The 20606-nt window shown below is 39.2% G+C and overlaps 1 protein-coding gene across 1 annotated transcript in view; it reads left to right on the top strand.

The window, feature by feature from the left end:
• LOC126412924 (uncharacterized) overlaps positions 1 to 20606 on the top strand; it is a 107797-nt gene that overhangs the window by 3959 nt on the left and 83232 nt on the right. Inside the window, exon 2 of the mRNA XM_050082812.1 lies at positions 4249 to 4681. Within this exon, the coding sequence (XP_049938769.1) occupies positions 4249 to 4681 (433 nt within the window). The remainder of the gene's footprint in view (positions 1 to 4248; positions 4682 to 20606) is intronic.

Here is a 20606-nt window from a genome sequence, read left to right as displayed (position 1 = left end):
CTGTAATTCCTAGATATTTAGTCGAATTGACAGCCCTTAGATCTGTGCGATTTGTCGTATACCCAAAATTTATCGGATTTCTTGTAGTACTCATGTGGATGACCTCGCACTTTTCTTTAATGCTAATTGCCACTTTTCGCACCATATAGAAATTCTCTCTAGATGTAATTGGAATTGATCTTCTGATGATTTTATTAGACGGTAAATTAGAGGCATCTGCAAACAATCTAAGGGGGCTGCTCAGATTCACCTAGATCATTTATGTAAATCAGGAACAACAGAGGGCCTATGACACTACCTTGCGGAACGCTAGATATCGCATCTATTCTACTCAATGATTTACCGTCTATCACCACGAACTGTGACCTCTCTGAGAGCAAATCACGAATCCAGTCACACAACTGAGACTATAATCCATGTGCACCAAATTTGATCAATAGTCGCTTGTGAGGAAAGGTATCAAAGGCCTTCTAGAAATCTAGGAACATGGAATCGATCTGAGATCTCTTGTCGACAGCACTGATTACTTCATGGGAATAAAGAGCTAGCTGCATTGCGCCACAACGAGATTTTCTGAATCCGTGTTGGCTATGTATCATTAAGTCATTTTCTTCAAGGCTATTCACATTATTCGAATACAGTATATGCTCCAAAATCCTACTGCAATTGGGGTCAGTGATGTGGGTCTGTAATTCAATGGGTTACTTCTATTTCCTTTCGTGAATATTGGTGTGACCTGTGCTACTTTCCAGTCTTCAGAAACAGACCTTTCGTCAAGTGAGTGGTTGTATATGATAGCTAAGAAAGGCGCTATTGTGTGTGCATACTCTGAAAGTAACCTGATTGGTATACAATCTGGACCGGAAGACTTGCCTTTACTTGATGTGTTTCGCAACACCTAAGATATCTTTTATGTCACTCATGCTAACAGCTGTTCTGGTTTCGAATTCTGGAATATTTACTTCGTCTTCTTTCGTGAAGGAATTAGGGAAAACTGTATTTAGTAACTCCGCTTTAGTGACACCATCATCGGTAACATTTTCATTGCTATCGCGCAGTGCGGTACTGACTTTTTTTCCGCTGGTGTACTTTAAATAAGACCAGAATCTCTTTGGGTTTTCTACCATATTTTGAGAATGTTTCATTGTGGAAACTATTAAAAGCATATCGCATTCACGTCCCCACTAAATTTCGAGCTTCCGTGAAACTTAGCGTCTTGGGATTTTGCGTTCTTCTGAATTTGGCATGCTTGTTTTCGTTGCTTCTGCAACAGTATTACGACGTGTTTTGTGTACAATGGTGGATCAGTCCCGTCTCTTATTAACTTATGCAGTATGAATCTATCTACTGCTGTCGATACTGTATCTTTGAATTTGATCCATTTCTGGTCTACACTTACATAATTAGCTTGGAAGGGATGGAGACTCTCTCTTAGGAAGACATCAAGCAGAATTTTTATCTGCTGTTTTAAATAGATACATTTTGCGTTTATTTTTAGTGGTTTTCGTTGATATGGTTTTGAGCCTCGCTTCAATGACCTTGGGTTCAATAATCTCTATATTCGTCAAAACGCTCTCTATTAGATAAGGATTATTTGTGGCTAAGAGGTCAAATGTGTTTTCGCAACCATTTACAATTCGTGTGGGCTCTTAAACTAATTGATCAAAGTAATTCTCAGAGAAAGTATTTAGTACAATTTCGGAAGATATTTCCTGTCTACCACCGGCTTTGAACATGTATTTTCATCAACAAATGGAGGGTAGATTGAAGTCTCCGTCAACTATAACTGTATGAGTGAGGTACTTATTTGTACAGGGTTATTACAAATGATTGAAGCGATTTGACAGCTCTACAATAACTTTATTATTTGAGATATTTTCACAATACTTTGCACACACATACAAAAACTCAAAAAGTTTTTTTGGGCATTCACAAATGTTCGATATGTGCCCCTTTAGTGATTCGGCAGACATCAAGCCGATAATAAAGTTCCTCCCACACTCGGCGCAGCATGTCCCCATCAATGAGTTCGAAAGCATCGTTGATGCGAGCTCGCAGTTCTGGAACGTTTCTTGGTAGAGGAGGTTTGAACACAATCTTTCACGTAACCCCACAGAAAGAAATCGCATGGGGTTAAGTCGGGAGAGCGTCAAGGCCATGACATGAATTGCTGATCATGATCTCCACCACGACCGATCCATCGGTTTTCCAATCTCCTGTTTAAAAAATGCCGAACATCATGATGGAAGTGCGGTGGAGCACCATCCTGTTGAAAGATGAAGTCGGCGCTGTCGGTCCTCCGTTGTGGTGAAACACGTATGTTCTGTAGCAGCGATGGCGAGGCATGACAGAATCTCTGACCAGAGAGTTATTTATCGTTGCTAGTCTGCGCTTGACCGCGCGAGAGTTCAGTTGCATGTAGGGAGTCGGTAGTAGCAGTTGCTAGTTGCACTCAGTCAGTGCTAGTAGCGCGCGAGAGACAGTCGGAGTTGTGTGAGGAGTCGGCGGGCGTCGACATGGCCCTCTGGTCAAAAGATTCAGGACGAGGTATATTTTTTTAATAAGGTAATGAAGCAGCATTGCGCACATGTGATAATGTAATGTATATTTATTGTAATTAATTTGTCCAAGAATCGCCCCAATAATTTTGTTTTCAAAGCAATTTTTTAAGAAAACAATCATTTGAACTGAAAGAGAGTTTTCCATGCATTTCCTTAAAGAAAAGTTTTACTTAAATTCAAAACTGCACAGGGCCTAAGATCGACATTTCGGTCTATTTGCGTTTTCATTGTCACTGAGATTTCATTATCATTGAATTGACTTACATTTTTGTGGGCAGCTTACATTTGGCTGAGATTGCTATTTATCATTTAATTGTCTTTGTACAAAAATTATTTTTATTGCTGGGAGGTTACACTTAGCTCGATGCCTATTCTCATTTAAAAATTATCTTTCATTTTTGCTAGAAAGTTACACTTGGGTCTATTCCCATTAACATTTAAATATTGTCATTCGAAATTTTGCGGGGAGGTTTCACTCAGTAACAAGTGACATGAGTGCACATGCACTGCAGTTCAGAACATATCAGCAAATGAGGAAATGTATATACAATGACTAACAAATGACATAAGTGCATACGCATTGAAGTATTGAACATATCAGGAAATCACAAAATGTATACAGAATGAGTACAAATCATATTGAAAAATGAGAAAAGTGCACAGGCACTGAAGTTCAGTAGAAAACATATTAACACATCACATAAGTGCACATGTACTGTAGTTTAGAACATATCATCAAATCAAAAAATGTATAGGTCATGAATACAAGTCATGTTAGCAAAAATTTTTTTTTTTACTATGTTACAAGAATTAGGATAGGAAAGGGAAGGATTGCATCATGGTTGTAGCTCTTTAGGTTGCACACAGCTGCAGTGAAAGTCCATATCTTTCCACAGAAATACAACACCAAGTGAGACAATTTGCAGTTCTTTTCCCAGAACTATTTATCAGCGTATCCAAGACACTGAAATGTCGTAGTAATATTCCCTGTTATCATTTTGGCAGTACATCAGGTACACCAAACAGTGGGACCATAATAACGTCTTCATCGCTCACGGTGGACAGCATGTCGTGTCAACACCACGCTCTTACAAGGCACACCAACGTAGAATTAGTGCAAAAACCAAATATAATGCTTCATGATCATGAGGATGGACAGGACAAATGGATATTGCGGTAATTCAGGGTAGTTAGCTCAGAAGGTGAAGGACTTTGTCACATAGTAGTCTTCCTTGAGAATTACAGTAGTAGTTTGCGGCATTCATAGCCCAGTTATTGAACATTTCTGTACCTTGTATTTAGTATTACAGAATAATGTTCATAAAATTGACTGATTATCAGAAGTCATCATTGAAAAGGAGAGTCAATTATTGGCATAGCATTAACATCATTCATTGAGTTATACTAATTATTGGCACTCATTGGCCAGCAAATATTGAATAGTACAACATTTTTAATTATTGGCAGTCATTGGCCTGTTACAAAACATCAAAAGTCATCGTTGAAAACAGGAGCTAATGAATGGCATAGTATTAACATAATTCATTTAGTTACACTAATTATTGGCACTCATTGGCCAGCAAGTATTGCATAGTACAAAACATTGTTCATCATTCAGTATTATTCAGAACTCTCTTAAATGGGTAGCATTATTTGGAACTGGTGATACATTTATTTTTTTTGTTAGCAATGCATTGCTTTGGGTAATTATAAGGGACAGCAAGAAGAGAAAAAGAAAGAAGAGAAAAAGAAAGAAGAGAAAAAGAAAGAAGAGAAAAAGAAAGAAGAGAAAAAGAAAGAAGAGAAAAAGAAAGAAGAGAAAAAGAAAGAAGAGAAAAAGAAAGAAGAGAAAAAGAAAGAAGAGAAAAAGAAAGAAGAGAAAAAGAAAGAAGAGAAAAAGAAAGAAGAGAAAAAGAAAGAAGAGAAAAAGAAAGAAGAGAAAAAGAAAGAAGAGAAAAAGAAAGAAGAGAAAAAGAAAGAAGAGAAAAAGAAAGAAGAGAAAAAGAAAGAAGAGAAAAAGAAAGAAGAGAAAAAGAAAGAAGAGAAAAAGAAAGAAGAGAAAAAGAAAGAAGAGAAAAAGAAAAGAGAAAAAGAAAGAAGAGAAAAAATATTGCTTCTGGGTTGTTCCTGTAAAATGAAAAATGTGTGACGTCATTTGTCATGAGTCAGCTGTAGCAAGGTTATGAAACAAGGAAGTATATGTGATTACATTTATAAATGATAGACACAACTGGGTAAAAAAAATGCAAATACTAGTACAGGTTTAATAAGTAACAGGTTTAGTAAGTATCATGAAAAGCTTCTCCTAAAAAAAATATAAAATGGATTATTGAGCTGAAAGAACAAATGCATACTATGCTGAAAAGTAGTGAACTTCGAATTAACAGGTAGTGAAATGTGTATAAAAAATGTGTTCCATAGCTGTGCTTTCCAAAACTTTGTCATCATACCATACGATATAAAACATACTGTCAAAACAAACTGCAACAAATACTTAAATAACTACATAGCATAAATACATAAACTTCAACATCATCCTCATCTGTAAAGAAAAAACTTCATTATCCATATTATCATAACTTCATTATTATCATCACCTGTAAAAAAAACTTCATTATTTATAGTAGCATATTCTTCATCATTACTCTTCATCAGCATTCATTTACATCTGCAAAAAATCACTTCATTACTCATTACACAACTATTCCTTATCTCTAGCATATTTCATCGCTAAAACTAAGATGTGTAGTTCTGTCTGACAGCCTGCATCAATCGCCTTGTATTCTGAAAGAAAAAATTAGTTAAGACTGCTATTCTACGATGTATAGTATATTCTTGTTAATGCTTGTTAATTCTGATCCATTTACTCTTCCTCATAAGGTTTGCATCTTCTTTCGATCATTCCGCAGTTGAAATTCCCATTTCTGTTTAATTTATTTCCTTTACACGTTATTTCTTTCTGAAAATGATGAACAAAGATTGTCTTGCATTTACATCATATACCCACTAAATAATGACTGGTTTATGGTGACATAATTAAGCATACAGCATAACATGACAGAAAACGTAATATGTCAAAAGCATAGACATTGTTCAAACGCAAAAATGTATAGAGAATGTCACAATGCAGCAGCAGCAAAAAAAAAAAAAAATGTAAAACAGTCACGATGTTGAGATATCATAGGGCAAAAAATGTCAAAGTCAACTGGTGTGTGTTATACCTTAACTATTTCACAGTGCATACAAACAAAACATGAAAACAATCGTACATACATAAGAAAGACAAAATGTGACGTTCGTTGTGTTCAGCTTGTATGTAGTGTAGTTAATAGAGGCGAGAATTAAAGACTTTATTGGAGATAGAATTTGATAAAATTAATACGTCACTACATAGAGTTGCATAATTATTCATAAAATACGTAAGTTTGTCTGGAAAAATATGCACGGGCTGATGTGTAACGACAAGAAAAGCAACCTGCTAACCTTACCTTGCCGGGCACCTGCCAAGAAAAAATACGATCATCGTCAATAATCAATCATGTGAATATAATTGCATAAGTGGTCATAAAAATTAGTAAACGGCATCATAGCATGTTAAATCATAAAGTGGTTTCATTCAATAAAGGGTTTAATGTTCGACACATGGTGGTTGCCCTTACTTTTCCTGGTTCTCAAAGTTTCGACGTGAACAACATTGGGGTGAGGAATGCTGCGAATCCGATATGGACCTGCGTATAGAAATTCAAATTTACTGCACTTACCTTCCATTCTGCTGGATAAATAGTGTGTACGTACTAATATCTTCTGTCCAATGTGAAAGACACGGCGTGTACAAACCTGTTTTTGCTGTCTTCTTCGGCGCTCTGCGGCACGTTTGATGTTGTTTAGCGCAATGTTAATTATTTCATGGTGTCGTAATCGACGAGATGTAGGAAAGTGTACTAATTCTTTAATTTTGTTTTTTGTGGTTCAGCATTTTTCAGTATAACAGACGTAGATAGCATAGTGGATTCATTTGGTATGGAATTAATTACATCTTGGAAGGAGAATATGTGTGTGTCCCAATCAATATGTCTTTTGTGGCAGTATATTCTACACAGTTTACCAATTTCTTTCATTAATCATTCACAAGGGTTCGAGGAAGCATGGTACCTGGCTATATAGATCGGAGAAACGTTTCTAGCTCGTAACATGCGTGTCCATATAGCAGAACGAAATTGTGATCCATTATCGGAAATTGCTCTCAACACATGCCCTACATGAAATAGAAAATGTTTTACAAATGCTCTTGAAACAGTTTTAGCAGTAGCTTTGCGTAACGGAGTGAAAGTAACAAATTTTGAAGCGAGTTCAACAGCGACAAAGATGTGTAGCAAAAACCTCTGTTAGTTCTCGGAATTGGACCATAAATGTCTACTGCGGCCATATGTCTTAATTTAATAGGTACAATGGGATATAATGGAGGAATATGTGAAGTTGTGTCAGACTTAGCTTTCTGGCAAATTTTACATGACGCTAAAACTCGTCGTATACGTTTCTCCATGTTGGCAAAATAACAGTTCTGTCTCAGTATAAGAAAACATTTTCTGGCTCCGTAATGTGCATAACTTAAATGAGTATACCAGATTAATTTGTTAACCAGTTCGTCAGGAATGCATAATAACCAATTGTTGCTGTCAGGATGAGAGCGGCGAAACAGAATGTCATTGCGTACAGTGTAATGGTTTCTAATCGTAACATTATTCTTATCTTGCCAAAGGTGTTTAATTTCTTTCCACGCATTGTCTTTACTTTGCTCTTTTGCTATGTCCTGTAATGACGATGAAATAAAATTTTCAAATGCAACTTGCTGAATGTACATGACGCTGAAATTTGCTTTGCAGAAGTTGGTTGCTACGTCTTGCTGATTGTTGCTGAGAGAACGCGATAGTGCGTCTGTTATAACATTTTGTGTGCCGGGAATGTGAACAATTGTAAAATTAAATTCCTGTAAATAAAGTTTCCATCTGCTTAATCTGTCGGGAGTGAATTTAGCCGAAAGTAAAAATTGTAGCGCTCTGTGGTCTGTGTAGACGGTGGTATGTCTGCCATAAAGAAAGTGCCGAAATCTCGTAAAAGCCCATACAACACATGTTTCCAGTTCTGTAACGGAATAATTTCGTTCAGCAGGTGACAGAATGCGGCTTGCAAATGCGATGTTTTTAATTACTGTAGAGCCATCTTCTTCAATTTCCTGAAAAATGTGTACGCCTAAAGCGGTGTTGGAACTGTCGGTGGCAATGGAAAAATTTCTGGTAAGATCTGGGTGCGATAAAAGTGGAGCATTCAACAAAGCATGTTTCAGGTTCACGAATTCAGAATGTGCTTGCTTATCCCATGACCAAATAGTGTTTTTACCTGTTAATTGGCATAATCAAGGTGTGTCTAAAGCAGAGTGATAAATAAATTTGCGAAAAAAGTTAATTAAGCCCAAAAAGCTGCGTAATTGTTTGTTTGTCGTAGGAACAGTAATGTCACGTAGAGCTTGAAGTTTTTCTGGATCAGGCACAATGCCTTCTGCTGAAATTACGTGTCCAAGAAATTTTATGGAAGTTTTGCCAAAGTGCGATTTACTGAGGTTAACTGTGAGTCCTTGTGCACGAAAAGTTTGTAACAGTCGTTCAAGAATCATATTGTGTTCACACCAGTTAGCTTCTGCAATAAGAATGTCGTCTACATACGTCGTAATTCTGTCTTTAAGTTCTGTCGGAAGTATTATGTTCAAACAGCGAATAAAAGCTGTAGAGGAAATAGTTAAGCCGACCGGTAATTTACAAAATTGATAAGTCACCAAAACAGAGAAAAGCTATGTACTTTCTGCAATTCGGATGAAGTTGAATTTGCCAAAATCCCGATTTCAAATCTAATGTGGAATAAATAGCTGTACCGTGAAATTTCTGTAGTAGTTCTTCTAATGTCTGTGGTCGATCTGTTTCATTAATAATTATGTCATTGATGTGACGTGAATCAAGTACGAGGCGAAGTGAGCCGTCTTTTTTCTTAACAATATGTAGCGGGTTTATGTACGGACTAACTGCTGGTTCTATAATTCCTTGGTTAAGCATATCCTGCAATTCTTTCTTAACTTGTTCTCTGTGGATATATGGAATGGGATAATGCTTGGCTTTAAATGTGTCGTGCTGTTTAACTTGAAATTCATACATAAAACCGGACATAGTACCAGGAATGTTGTCAAAAACTGGAGCTTGCTGTAAAAGAATTTTGCGTAGTTGCGTGCGTTCGTTGTCTGTATTAGCACTGCTTTGTTTAACTTTATCAGAAATCATCTGTATTACGTCGTAGTCAGCTTCGTCTGGAGTATTATAGTTATGTACGTACGTATATGTGAACAATGTGGAATTACAGTCTATGTTACGTGTTGCGGAAATGACCTCTGTACGATTGTTTGTTCTTCCGCAGATAAAGAATGCTGAAACTCTAAAGCCAATTGCACATTTTCATCCTTCTACATTAAATAGGAATTTTGAAAATCAACCACTGCGTCGTGTTGTACGAGAAAATTCGTACCTAAAATAACGTCTTTTGTCAATAAAGGAACAATCCAAAGATTTGAGTGAAATGTGTGACCTGCAATACAAAATGATAAATGCGTCTGTAATTTAACGTCTACACCTTTACTCGATACTGCTGCTTTTACTTTCGTTTTGCCTAATGGTAATGTGGGATAGGTATTCTCTTTGTTACACTCGTTATAAGTCTCCTCATTTATAACTGACATAAGTGATCCGGAATCGATTACTGCTGAAAATTTCGATTAACCTATTTTAATTTCGATGACAGGATGTGAAATAATTTTCTGAACAACTGGTCTTTCCTGTAAAAGAGTGTCTCTGATATCGTCAAAAGTAATTACATTTTCGTGAACAATATTCTGCGTGTCTAAAGTAGTGCTTGTTTTACTGCAAGATGCGATCTGTACTGTATCTAGTCAAATTCTATCTGACGTGTTGTTATTGTCAGGACGACTCTGTGGCATTTCGACTATTTGAACTGTTCTATTATTTCCTCCAGACGTATTACGCTCTGGATGATACCTACTGTCGGGTTCATTCATCAGAATATGTTGTTACTGATCATTTTGCTGCTGGTAGGACCGACTGTCATTATACGTACGCTGATAATTGTGCTCATTGTTTTTACGTCGGTCGTGATAGTCATTCCTATACGGTGCATTGCGACAGGAATTAAAATACTGCGTTTTCTGTACGTAGTTGTTCCTTCGCTGCCGTGCGTTACTACTTGTTGGACCAGGGACTATACGTCCACGCGGCGAAACATTAAAGTTAGGTTGACCTTGTGCACTACATTGTTGGTTAGGTATGCTAACCGGCTGGCTTTCATGCTGTTGTGGTGGAAAACGTCTATTGTTACTAAAATGTGGTTCCTGTTGCTGAAACCTTTGACGGTATTGATAATTGGAATTTTGTTTGTTATTAAAGTTTTGGTGGTTGTCATTCCTAAAGCGTCTGTTACTTTTACCATTGAAATTTCGTGGCTGATCGTAATTGCTATATGTTTGTTGGTCTTGGTTGTTATACGAAAAATTTTTGTTTACGAAGGAATAATCTGATTGCTGCACTTCTAAAAGCTGCAACAGATCTCTGAATGCTGAAATGTTTTCCTTCTGCTGACCCATTAGAAGTGACACTCTTAATGACCTTGGTAATTTAGAAATGCATAATTGTATCAGTGCAGATTCACTGTATGCTTCACTTAGGTACTGGTTTTGTTGGGCCATGTACTCAAAAAATTGCGAGACAGTGGAAAAATTGGAGTTCTCATAATTTGGTAAACTAATTAATTGATCTTTGATTCCGCGCTGTGTCGTCTTCGACCAATACGCTGATAGAAAAGCATTCTGAAACTCTTCTACTGAATAGCATTGCCTCGCGATCGGTCTCATACGAGTTGCCGGTTCCCCTTCCAAAAAACTGCAAATAAATTCAAGTTTATGCATAACAGGCCAAGTCGGTGGAAAAGCGAAGCTAAACTGTTGTATCCAATCTAGCGGATGAATCTGTGTTCTGTCATTCTTAAACACTTTAAATTTTCTCACTGACAGAAAATGTTTGTAATCAAAATTATCGTCTCTGTATGATGGAACAGGTTCAGTATTGTAAGAGAATCTATTTGTCTGTGTCTGTTCGAAATCTAAGTCCCGTACTCTCTGTAGATTACCCAAATTATACGCACTGCGTGAGTCTGACAAATGTTCGAAAAGTGGCGTCTGCTGTGATGTGTTATTAACTGAAACATTTTTCATCTCAGTTATCTCTTGCTGTAAACTTCACAATTTTCTACGCAATGTGTTATTAGATGAATCTATCTCATTAATTGTCTGCTGTAAATTTTGAAATTCTGGTGTTTGGTTAAACGAAATCGGTGCAGTATCATCTGATTTGTCATTATTACTTTCAATAACATCAATACGACTGGCCAATTCATCACATTTTTCAGTCAGTATTTTTACCTGATCATCCGTCTTAGTGTCAGAAGTATTAATCTGCTTTTGTAATTTACGTGTGGTTTTGTTCAATTTTTTAATGTCAGCTTTGACATCGGAATCCTGTGTTAGTTCTAATTGTTCGAATCTGTCTGTCACTGTTTGAATATCTACTGTGTGTGTATCTGTTTTTGATTTAAGATCAGAAATTTCATCACGTAATTCCGTGTTCAACTGTTCGATGGTATTAATTTTGCGGACACTGTAGCAATATTGTTGTCTACGTATGTTTTTGTTTTCGCAAACATTTTACGTTTGTCTTCTTGTCTCTGAGCAGTGATTGTTTCCATGACTTGACGTTTTACTTTATTTTGATCCTGAATAAATTTGCGGAAACGCGTATCACTGTTTTGTATGTGAAGATTAAAACGTTCGTCAATTTGAGAGTTCTGTTGGTCGAATTTCGCGTCTATCTTTGCGTCCATTGTACGCGAAAGTTCTGCTGTCATTGCTTTAAACTCGTCGCGTAATTGTGTAGCCTTTTCAGAGCATTGTTTACCGACTGAGCTAATTTCTTCTCTAAGTGTTTCTGTTGTAACTGTTTGCATATCCCTTAATTCTTGAGCAACAGATCTAATTTCTTCGCTACTTTTCTTTGAACAAGCCTCAATTTCCTCGCGTAACTGTACCTTAGTGTCATGACACTGCGCGGGAATGACTTTAATTTGTTCACTAAGCTGCCTGGAATTGTTGTCTAATTTTTCATTAAGCTGTTTGTTCTGCTCACTAAGTTGTTTGAGATCTTCATTATTATTGTCTAGTTTTTCATTCTGTTGTCTGACCTGTTCACTAAGTTGTTTGAGATTTTCGTCATTGTTGTCTAATTTTTCACTAACTTCATTAATTTTATCAAATTTTTTTGTTCTGTTAACTAAATTGTTGTTGTAGCAATCTTGCCATAATTTGTTCCAAATCAAAATTCGCATTTCTATTCTCTGTGCTGCTTAGTGCCGTACCTGCGATTGTCGCGTTCTGTGTGACCATTTGGTCTTTCTGTAATTTACAAAATTGTTTGCCAGTCAAATGTACACTGTCGGTCACTATTTCGGAATTAAATAAATCCGTCCTATTTTGTGTATCCTGTTCATTTTCATTAGACAAATTTGTCTGTTCCTCACTTGAATTTTTCAAACCGGGTGCGTTAAGCTGGGCAGCGCTCATTCCAATAGAGCTCCCCGCGTCATCAATTGTCGTCAAATTAACAGAGGACACAATTAAGTTCGCTTGTTCATCATTAAGATCTACATCATTATTGGTGGTTGGAACGCACTGATTGTCAGTGAACGCAAGATTGTCATCATTACATTGCGCGTCACAAGCACTACGGTGAAGTTGCTTAAGTCAGTAATTTCATTCATTATACCTCGCGATACACTATTCATAGTCTTTCACGGCATTTTTACTATAGTCACAATTATTCACACATGAAATAAGCACAATGCAAAAAGCAACAAATAAAAATACAACAGAGCAACGAATTGCCGATGATCTGAGGAAAGAAAGTCATAAAATTAGTAAAAGCGTTGCGCCAAATGCTAATTATATTAAGTAAATAGAAGCAAATATCTGACTACTTGTCAGAAGATTCTCAACGAAATGCGATCCTGGACTGGATGTCGCCAAGTGTAACCTCCCCGCAAAATTTCGAATGACAATATTTAAATGTTAATGGGAATAGACCCAAGTGTAACTTTCTAGCAAAAATGAAAGATAATTTTTAAATGAGAATAGACATCGAGCTAAGTGTAACCTCCCAGCAATAAAAATAATTTATGGACAAAGACAATTAAATGATAAATAGCAATCTGAGCCAAGTGTAAGCTGCCCACAAAAATGTAAGTCAATTCAATGATAATGAAATCTCAGTGACAATGAAAACGCAAATAGACCGAAATGTCGATCTTAGGCCCTGTGCAGTTTTGAATTTAAGTAAAACTTTTCTTTAAGGAAATGCATGGGAAACTTTCTTTCAATTCAATTCAAATGCTTTGAAAACAAAATCATTATTGGGGCGATTCTTGGACAAATTAATTACAATAAATATACATTACATTATCACATGTGCGCAATGCTGCTTCATTACCTTATTAAAAAAATATACCTCGTCCTGAATCTTTTGACCAGAGGGCCATGTCGACGCCCGCCGACTCCTCACACAACTCCGACTGTCTCTCGCGCGCTACTAGCACTGACTGAGTGCAACTAGCAACTGCTACTACCGACTCCCTACATGCAACTGAACTCTCGCGCGGTCAAGCGCAGACTAGCAACGATAAATAACTCTCTGGTCAGAGATTCTGTCATGCCTCGCCATCGCTGCTACAGAACATACGTGTTTCAGTGGCATTAGCCAATTTTCCAGCATGTCCAGATACACGTGTCCTGTAACGTTTTTTTCGCAGAAGAAAAAGGGGCCGTAAACTTTAAACCGTGAGATTGCACAATACACGTTAGCTTTTGGTGAATTGTGAATTTGCTGCACGAATGCGTGAGGATTCTCTACCGCCCAGATTCGCACATTGTGTCTATTCACTTCACCATTAAGAAAAAATGTTGCTTCATCACTGAAAACATGTTTCGCACTGAAGACATCCCCTTCCATGAGCTGTTGCAACCGCGCCGAAAATTCAAAGCGTTTGACTTTGTCATCGGGTGTCAGGGCTTGTAGCAATTGTAAACGGTAAGGCTTCTGCTTTAGCCTTTTCCGTAAGATTTTCCAAACCGTCGGCTGTGGTACGTTTAGCTCCCTGCTTGCTTTATTCGTCGACTTCCGCGGGCTACGCGTGAAACTTGCCCGCACGCGTTCAACCGTTTCTTCGCTCACTGCAGGCCGACCCGTTGATTTCCCCTTACAGAGGCATCCAGAAGCTTTAAACTGCGCATACCATCGCCGAATGGAGTTAGCAGTTGGTGGATCTTTGTTGAACTTAGTCCTGAAGTGTCGTTGCACTGTTATGACTGACTGATGTGAGTGCATTTCAAGCACGACATTCACTTTCTCGGCTCCTGTCGCCATTTTGTCTCACTGCGCTCTCGAGCGCTCTGGCTGCAGAAACCTGAAGTGCGGCTTCAGCCGAACAAAACTGAGTTTTTCTACGTATCTGTAGTGTGTCGTGAACATATGTCAATGAATGGAGCTACAGTGAATTTATGAAATCGCTTCAATCATTTGTAATAGCCCTGTAATGAGATTAAAGTTTTCTTTGAACCGTTCAACTACTATATCATCTGAGTTGGGGGGTCGGTAGAAGGAGCCAATTATTATTTTGATACGGCTGTTGAATATAACCTCCACCCATAGTAATTCGCAGGAACTATCTATTTCAACTTCACTACAAGATAAGCTACTATCAACAGACACACACACCACCACCTACTTTATTTAACCTATCCTTTCTGAACACGGTTTGCGCCTTTGTAAAAATTTCCGCAGAATTTATCTTCGTCTTCAGCCAGTTTTCTGTTCCTATAACGATTTCAGCTTCAGTGCTATCAACGCTTGAAGCTCTGGTCTTTTTCCAACACAGCTACGACAATCGACAACTACTATACCGACTCTTGCTTGGTCGATTCTCCTCGTTTCTTTGCCCTGCACCCTTTGAGACTGGAGCTGTTTCTGATCTTTCCCGAGACTGAGTAACCTAAAAAAAATTAAAAAAACCGCCCATGCCACGCCACACAGCCGCTGATACCAGTGTAGCCGCCTCCTGTGTGTAGTGGACACCTGGCCTATTTAGCGGAACCTGAAACCCCACCACCCTAGGGCGCAAGTCGAGGAATCTGCAGCCTACACGGTCGCAGAACCGTTTGCGCCTCTGATTCAGACCCTCCACTCGACTCTGTACCAAAAGTCCGCAATCTGTCCTGTCGACGATGCTGCAGATGGTCAGCTCTGCCTTCAGCTCGCTAGCAAGACAGTCTTCACCAACTCAGATAGCCGCCGGAAAGCAGAGAGAATCTCTTCCAATCCATAGTGACACACGGCATTGGTGCCGACACGAGCCACCACCTGCTACCTCGGCAAGGAGTGCCCCATGTCTGCGATTCCAAACAGTAGTCAAACAGTGAACCATCAGTTGCTTTCGCATCCAGCCCTTTTCTTGGCACCGAATCAGTAAGCCTACGGGAAGGTTTCCATTGGGCATAATGTTTCTCTTGAGAATGACGTAAGGGAGTAACTCCCCTCTCGGCTGTTGTTGTTGTTGTCGTTGTTGTCGTTGTTGTTATTGTTGTGGTCTTCAGTCCAGAGACTGGTTTGATGCAGCTTTCCATGCTACTCTATCCTGTGAAAGCTCCTTCATCTCCCAGTACCTACTGCAGCCTACATGCTTCTGAATCTGCTTAGTGTATTCATCTCTTGGTCTCCCTCTACGATTTTTGCCCTCCACGCTGCCCTCCAATGCTAAATTGGTGATCCCTCGATGTCTCAGAACATGTCCTACCAACCGATCACTTCTAGTCAAGTTGTGCCACAAGCTCCTCTTCTCCCCAATTCTATTCAATACCTCCTCATTAGTTATGTGATCAACCCATCTAATCTTCAGCATTCTTCTGTAGCACCACTTTTGGAAAGCTTCTATTCTCTTCTTGTCTAAACTATTTATCGTCCTCGTTTCACTTCCATACATGGCTACACCCTACAACATCCTCTCTACTTCGGCCATCATCAGTTATTTTGCTCCCCAAATAGCAAAACTCCTTTACTACTTGAAGTGTCTCATTTCCTAATCTAATTCCATCAGCATCACCCGACTTAATTCGACTACATTCCATCATCCTCGTTTTGCTATTGTTGTTCATCTTATATCCTTTCAAGACACTGTCCATTCCGTTCAACTGCTCTTCCAAGTCCTTTGCTGTCTCTGACAATTACAATGTCACCGGTGAACCTCAAAGTTTTTATTCCTTCTCCATGGATTTTAATTCCTACTCCAAATTTTTCTTTTGTCTCCTTTACTGCTTGCTCAATATACAAATTGAATAACATTGGGGATAGGCTACAACCCTGTCTCACTCCCTTCCCAACCACTGCTTCCCTTTCATACCCCTCGACTCTCATAACTGCCATCTGCTTTCTTTACAAATTGTAAATAACCTTTCGCTCCCTGTATTTTACCCCTGCCACCTTCAGAATTTGAAAGAGAGTATTCCAATCAACAATATCAAAAGCTTTCTTTGAGTCTACAAATGCTAGAAACGTTGGTTTGCCTTTTCTTAACCTCTTTTCTAAGATAAGTCGTAGGGTCAGTATTGCCTCACGTGTTCCAACATTTCTACGGAATCCAAACTGATCTTTCCCGAGGTCGGCTTCTGTCAGTTTTTCCATTCGCCTGTAAAGAATTCGCGTTAGTATTTTGCAGCTGTGACTTATTAAAAAGATAGTTCGGTAATTTTCACGTCTGTCAACACCTGCGTTCTTTGGGATTTTAATTATTATATTCTTCATGAAGTCTGAGGGTATTTCGCCTGTCTCATACATATTGCTCACCAGATGGTAGAGTTTTGTCGGGACTGGCTCTCCCAAGGCTGTCAGTAGTTGTAATGGAATGTTTACTCCGGGGGCCTTATTTCGACTCAGGTCTTTCAGTGCTCTGTCAAACTCTTCACGCAGTATCATATCTCCCATTTTATCTTCATCCTTTTCCATTTCCATAATATTGTCCTCAAGTACACCGCCCTTGTATATATACTCCTTCCACCTTTCTGCTTTCCCTTCTTTGCTTAGAACTGGGTTTCCATCAAAGCTCTTGATATTCATGCAAGTGGTTCTCCTTTCTCCAAAGGTCTCTTTAATTTTCCTGTAGGCAGTATCTATCTTACCCCTAGTGAGATAAGTCTCTACATCCTTACATTTGTCCTCTAGCCATCCCTGCTTAGCCATTTTGCACTGCCTGTCGATATCATTTATGAGACGTTTGTATTCCTTTTTGCCTGTTTCGTTTACTACATTTTTATATTTTCTCCTTTCATCAATTAAATTCACTATTTATTCTGTTACTCAAGGGTTTCTAGTAGCCCTCGTCTTTTTACCTATTTGATCCTCTGCTGCCTTTACTATTTCATTCCTCAAAGCTACCCATTCTTCTTCTACTGTACTTCTTTCCCCCATTCCTGTCAATTGTTCCCTTATGTTCTCCCTGAAACTCTGTACAACCTCTGGTTCTTTCAGTTTATCCAGGTCCCATCTCCTTAAATTCCCACCTTTTCGCAGTTTCTTCAGTTTTAATCTACAGTTCCTAACCAATAGATTGTGGTCAGAGTCCACATCTGCCCCTGGAAATGTCTTACAATTTAAAACCTGGTTCCCAAATCTTTGTCTTACCATTATATAATCTATCTGAAACCTGTCAGTATCTCCAGGCTTCTTCCATGTATACAACCTTCTTTTATAATTCTTGAACCAAGTGTTAGCCATGATTAAGTTGTGCTCTGTGCAAAATTCTACCAGGCGGCGTTTCCTTCTCTCCCTTTTCCTACTACCGAATTCCAGTCACCCGTGACTATTAAATTTTCGCCTCCCTTCACTACCTGAATAATTTCTTTTATCTCATCATGCATTTCTTCAATTTCTTCATCTGCAGAGCTGGTTGACATATAAACTTGTACTACTGTAGTCGGCGTGGGCTTCGTATCTATCTTGACCACAATAAGGCGTTCACTATGCTGTTTGTAGTAGTTAACCCGCACTCCTATTTTTTATTCATTATTAAACCGACTGCTGCATTACCGCTATTTGACTTTGTATTTATAACCCTATATTAGCCTGACCAAAAGTCTTGTTCCTCCTGCCACCGAACTTCTCTAATTCCTACTATATCTAACTTTAACCTATCCATTTCCCTTTTTAAATTTTCTAACCTACCTGCCCGATTAAGAGATCTGACATTCCACGCTCCGATCCGTAGAACGCCAGTTTTCTTTCTCCTGATAACAATGTCCTCTTGAGTAGACCCCCGCCCGGAGATCCGAATGGGGGACTGTTTTACCTCCGGAATATTTTACCCAAGAGGACGCCATCATCATTTAACCATACAGTAAAGCTGCATGCCCTCGGGAAAAATTACGGCTGTAGTTTCCCCTTGCTTTCAGCCGTTGGCAGTACCAGAACAGCAAGGCCATTTTGGTTAGTGTTACAAGGCCAGATCAGTAGTCAATCATCCAGACTGTTGCCCCTGCAACTACTGAAAAGGCTGCTACCCCTCTTCAGGAACCACACGTTTGTCTGGCCTCACAGATACCCCTCCGTTATGGTGAAACAACTAATATCACAGTTATTTTATTTTTTCAATTCCCAGTTCTTCCGATTGAGATACTTTTTGCCCCTATCATGTCTTCTGTCGTGTTGCTTGGCATGTAAAAAAAAAAAAAAATGGCGTTTCGTCAACATTGCCAGTCTGATGAAGAGGGTATGAGTGACACTTTCGGAACCACTGACGTGACGCTGGAAATTGACCGGCTTCTACCCGAAATCTGCTGTGCGCTAGTGTAGTACATCGTTGCTGAGCAAGGCCATGTCTCCGCATAAACGGAGAACACCAACCAATCCTCACATGAAATTCTTGTTGTGACATGTTTAAGACTTATGCGATTTCCAAGGCTTTCAGCTGGATATTTCTCCTCTTATCTTGCACATAGGAAAGAACCTTAGCTTCGAGTTCCAACTACTTACCACTTTTCGGTTCCCTGAGATTTTCTCATTGAAACTGCCTTATTCCATTTTTCTTCTGAAGAAACCCAACGTCGCATGTTACATTCGTCCAGTCCGTACTTCCTTCTGGTCTTCTGTTGGTTGTGGTTTTGGTATAAAGTACAACTGTAAGTTTGAAGCTCGCGTCGTAACCGCGCCGAATTGCTTAGCTTGATGATTCTTTCGGTTCAAAATGGTCGTTGATGTCGTCATAAATAAGGCTTTCTTACCAGTACCCAACAAAGACAATTATAAGCTAATGAAACAATAGTGACAGACCTGCACAATGTTAACGCCAATAAAACACCGGTAAGAGTTTGCATTTTTGCGTAATAAAACGTCTTTCACCAGTATCGGTTACACACTACTTTTATTTTTGCAGATAAGCTTAATTATGTATAAAAAGACAAGGCACCCTGACTTTTCGATGGTGAAGTTCAGCCTATTTTCGGGTCAATACGGTACACTATGAGAGGAGCCAGTTTCCAGTCCGACCGATCTCGTTTCATTCCGTGAGTCGCATTGATCATAATTACAGTCTTGTTTCTGCCGATCGATTTAAGCTTCTTGCTCATTACAGTAACGATATGTGATTCTAAGGGTAAAGACATATTTTTCTATCTATAAACAGTAACTATTCTGATTGGGAATATCTGTACGTGGAATAATCAGCTTCGCTTGTGAGCCTTAGTTGGGGAATCAGTGGATGTCACAACAGGAGCTGCAGACCTGTATCTCTGCAGAGATACTTTGTGAAGAACAGGGGCTGCCAGCTAAGAACCCTGCCGGCAGGAGGGGCCAAGTGTTCTGGTAGCCGCCGTGCCGGTGGCTCCGCAAATTTTTTTCATGGGCCGTAGGCGGACAGTGCACGCAGCTAGGGTCCGGCTGAAACGATAAGAATGATTAATTGCGAGACTCGCTCCAAACAAATAAAATGCCGTCGTACAACCAGGCCGAGGTTGGTCAGAGCACACTTCCTTAGACAACCTTATACTCAGCCCACTGAGTTCTCTGAAGGCCGGTGGAGAGAGAAGCAGTTTGAGCAGAATTCTCTCCTCACGAAGGAAGAAACGCTACTAGGCTTCATTTACTGATTTACTGAGTACTCTGTTTTACGACGAAAGCGAGTTGTCAGATGACAGCCCCCCGAGATATGAGGAATTCTTCCACCAAAAGATGTTCATACTGGGCATTCTTAAATATATTGGAGTGGGAGGCCAATAGCTGATGGTCTGAAAATTTTATGCGCAGCAAGGCAATGGGTTGGCGGACTAAAAGAAAAATTTAATTACTTAGGCGGGAAGCCGGCTAATCGGAGAACTTCAAACACCGATTCTTTGAAGGGAGAATAGACAACGCTTTGACAATTGCCTCATTGGCCAAAGTCGGCGCACCCTTTTTCATCGCAGGATTATGTACGTACGATATTGCAGTGCCTGTGTCACTCTGAATTATGATGCAAAGTTGACGCAGGCCGTTGTGGCCGAGCGGTTCTAGGCGCTTCAGTCTGGAACCGCGCGACCGCTACGTCGCAGGTTCGAATCATGCCTCGGGCATGGATGTGTGTGATGTCCTTAGGTTAGTTAGGTTTAAGTGGTTCTAAGTTGTAGGGGAGCGATAAGCTGAGAATGTTCAGTCCCATAGTGCTTAGAGCCATTTTGCAAAGTTGATTACAGCCGTTATGAAATACATTACATATATGCACAGTTGCGACTATGGACAACCATCGGCTGTAGGATGCATGTTAAAGGAACTTTGCATCGTAATTCAGAATATCACAGGCACTGCAATATCG

The sequence above is a fragment of the Schistocerca serialis genome, chromosome 7 (assembly GCF_023864345.2).
Source record: "Schistocerca serialis cubense isolate TAMUIC-IGC-003099 chromosome 7, iqSchSeri2.2, whole genome shotgun sequence".
NCBI classification, from domain to species: Eukaryota; Metazoa; Arthropoda; class Insecta; order Orthoptera; family Acrididae; genus Schistocerca; species Schistocerca serialis.
The sequence above is the reverse complement of the archived record's forward strand: the minus strand, read 5'-3'. Positions and strand labels throughout refer to the sequence as shown.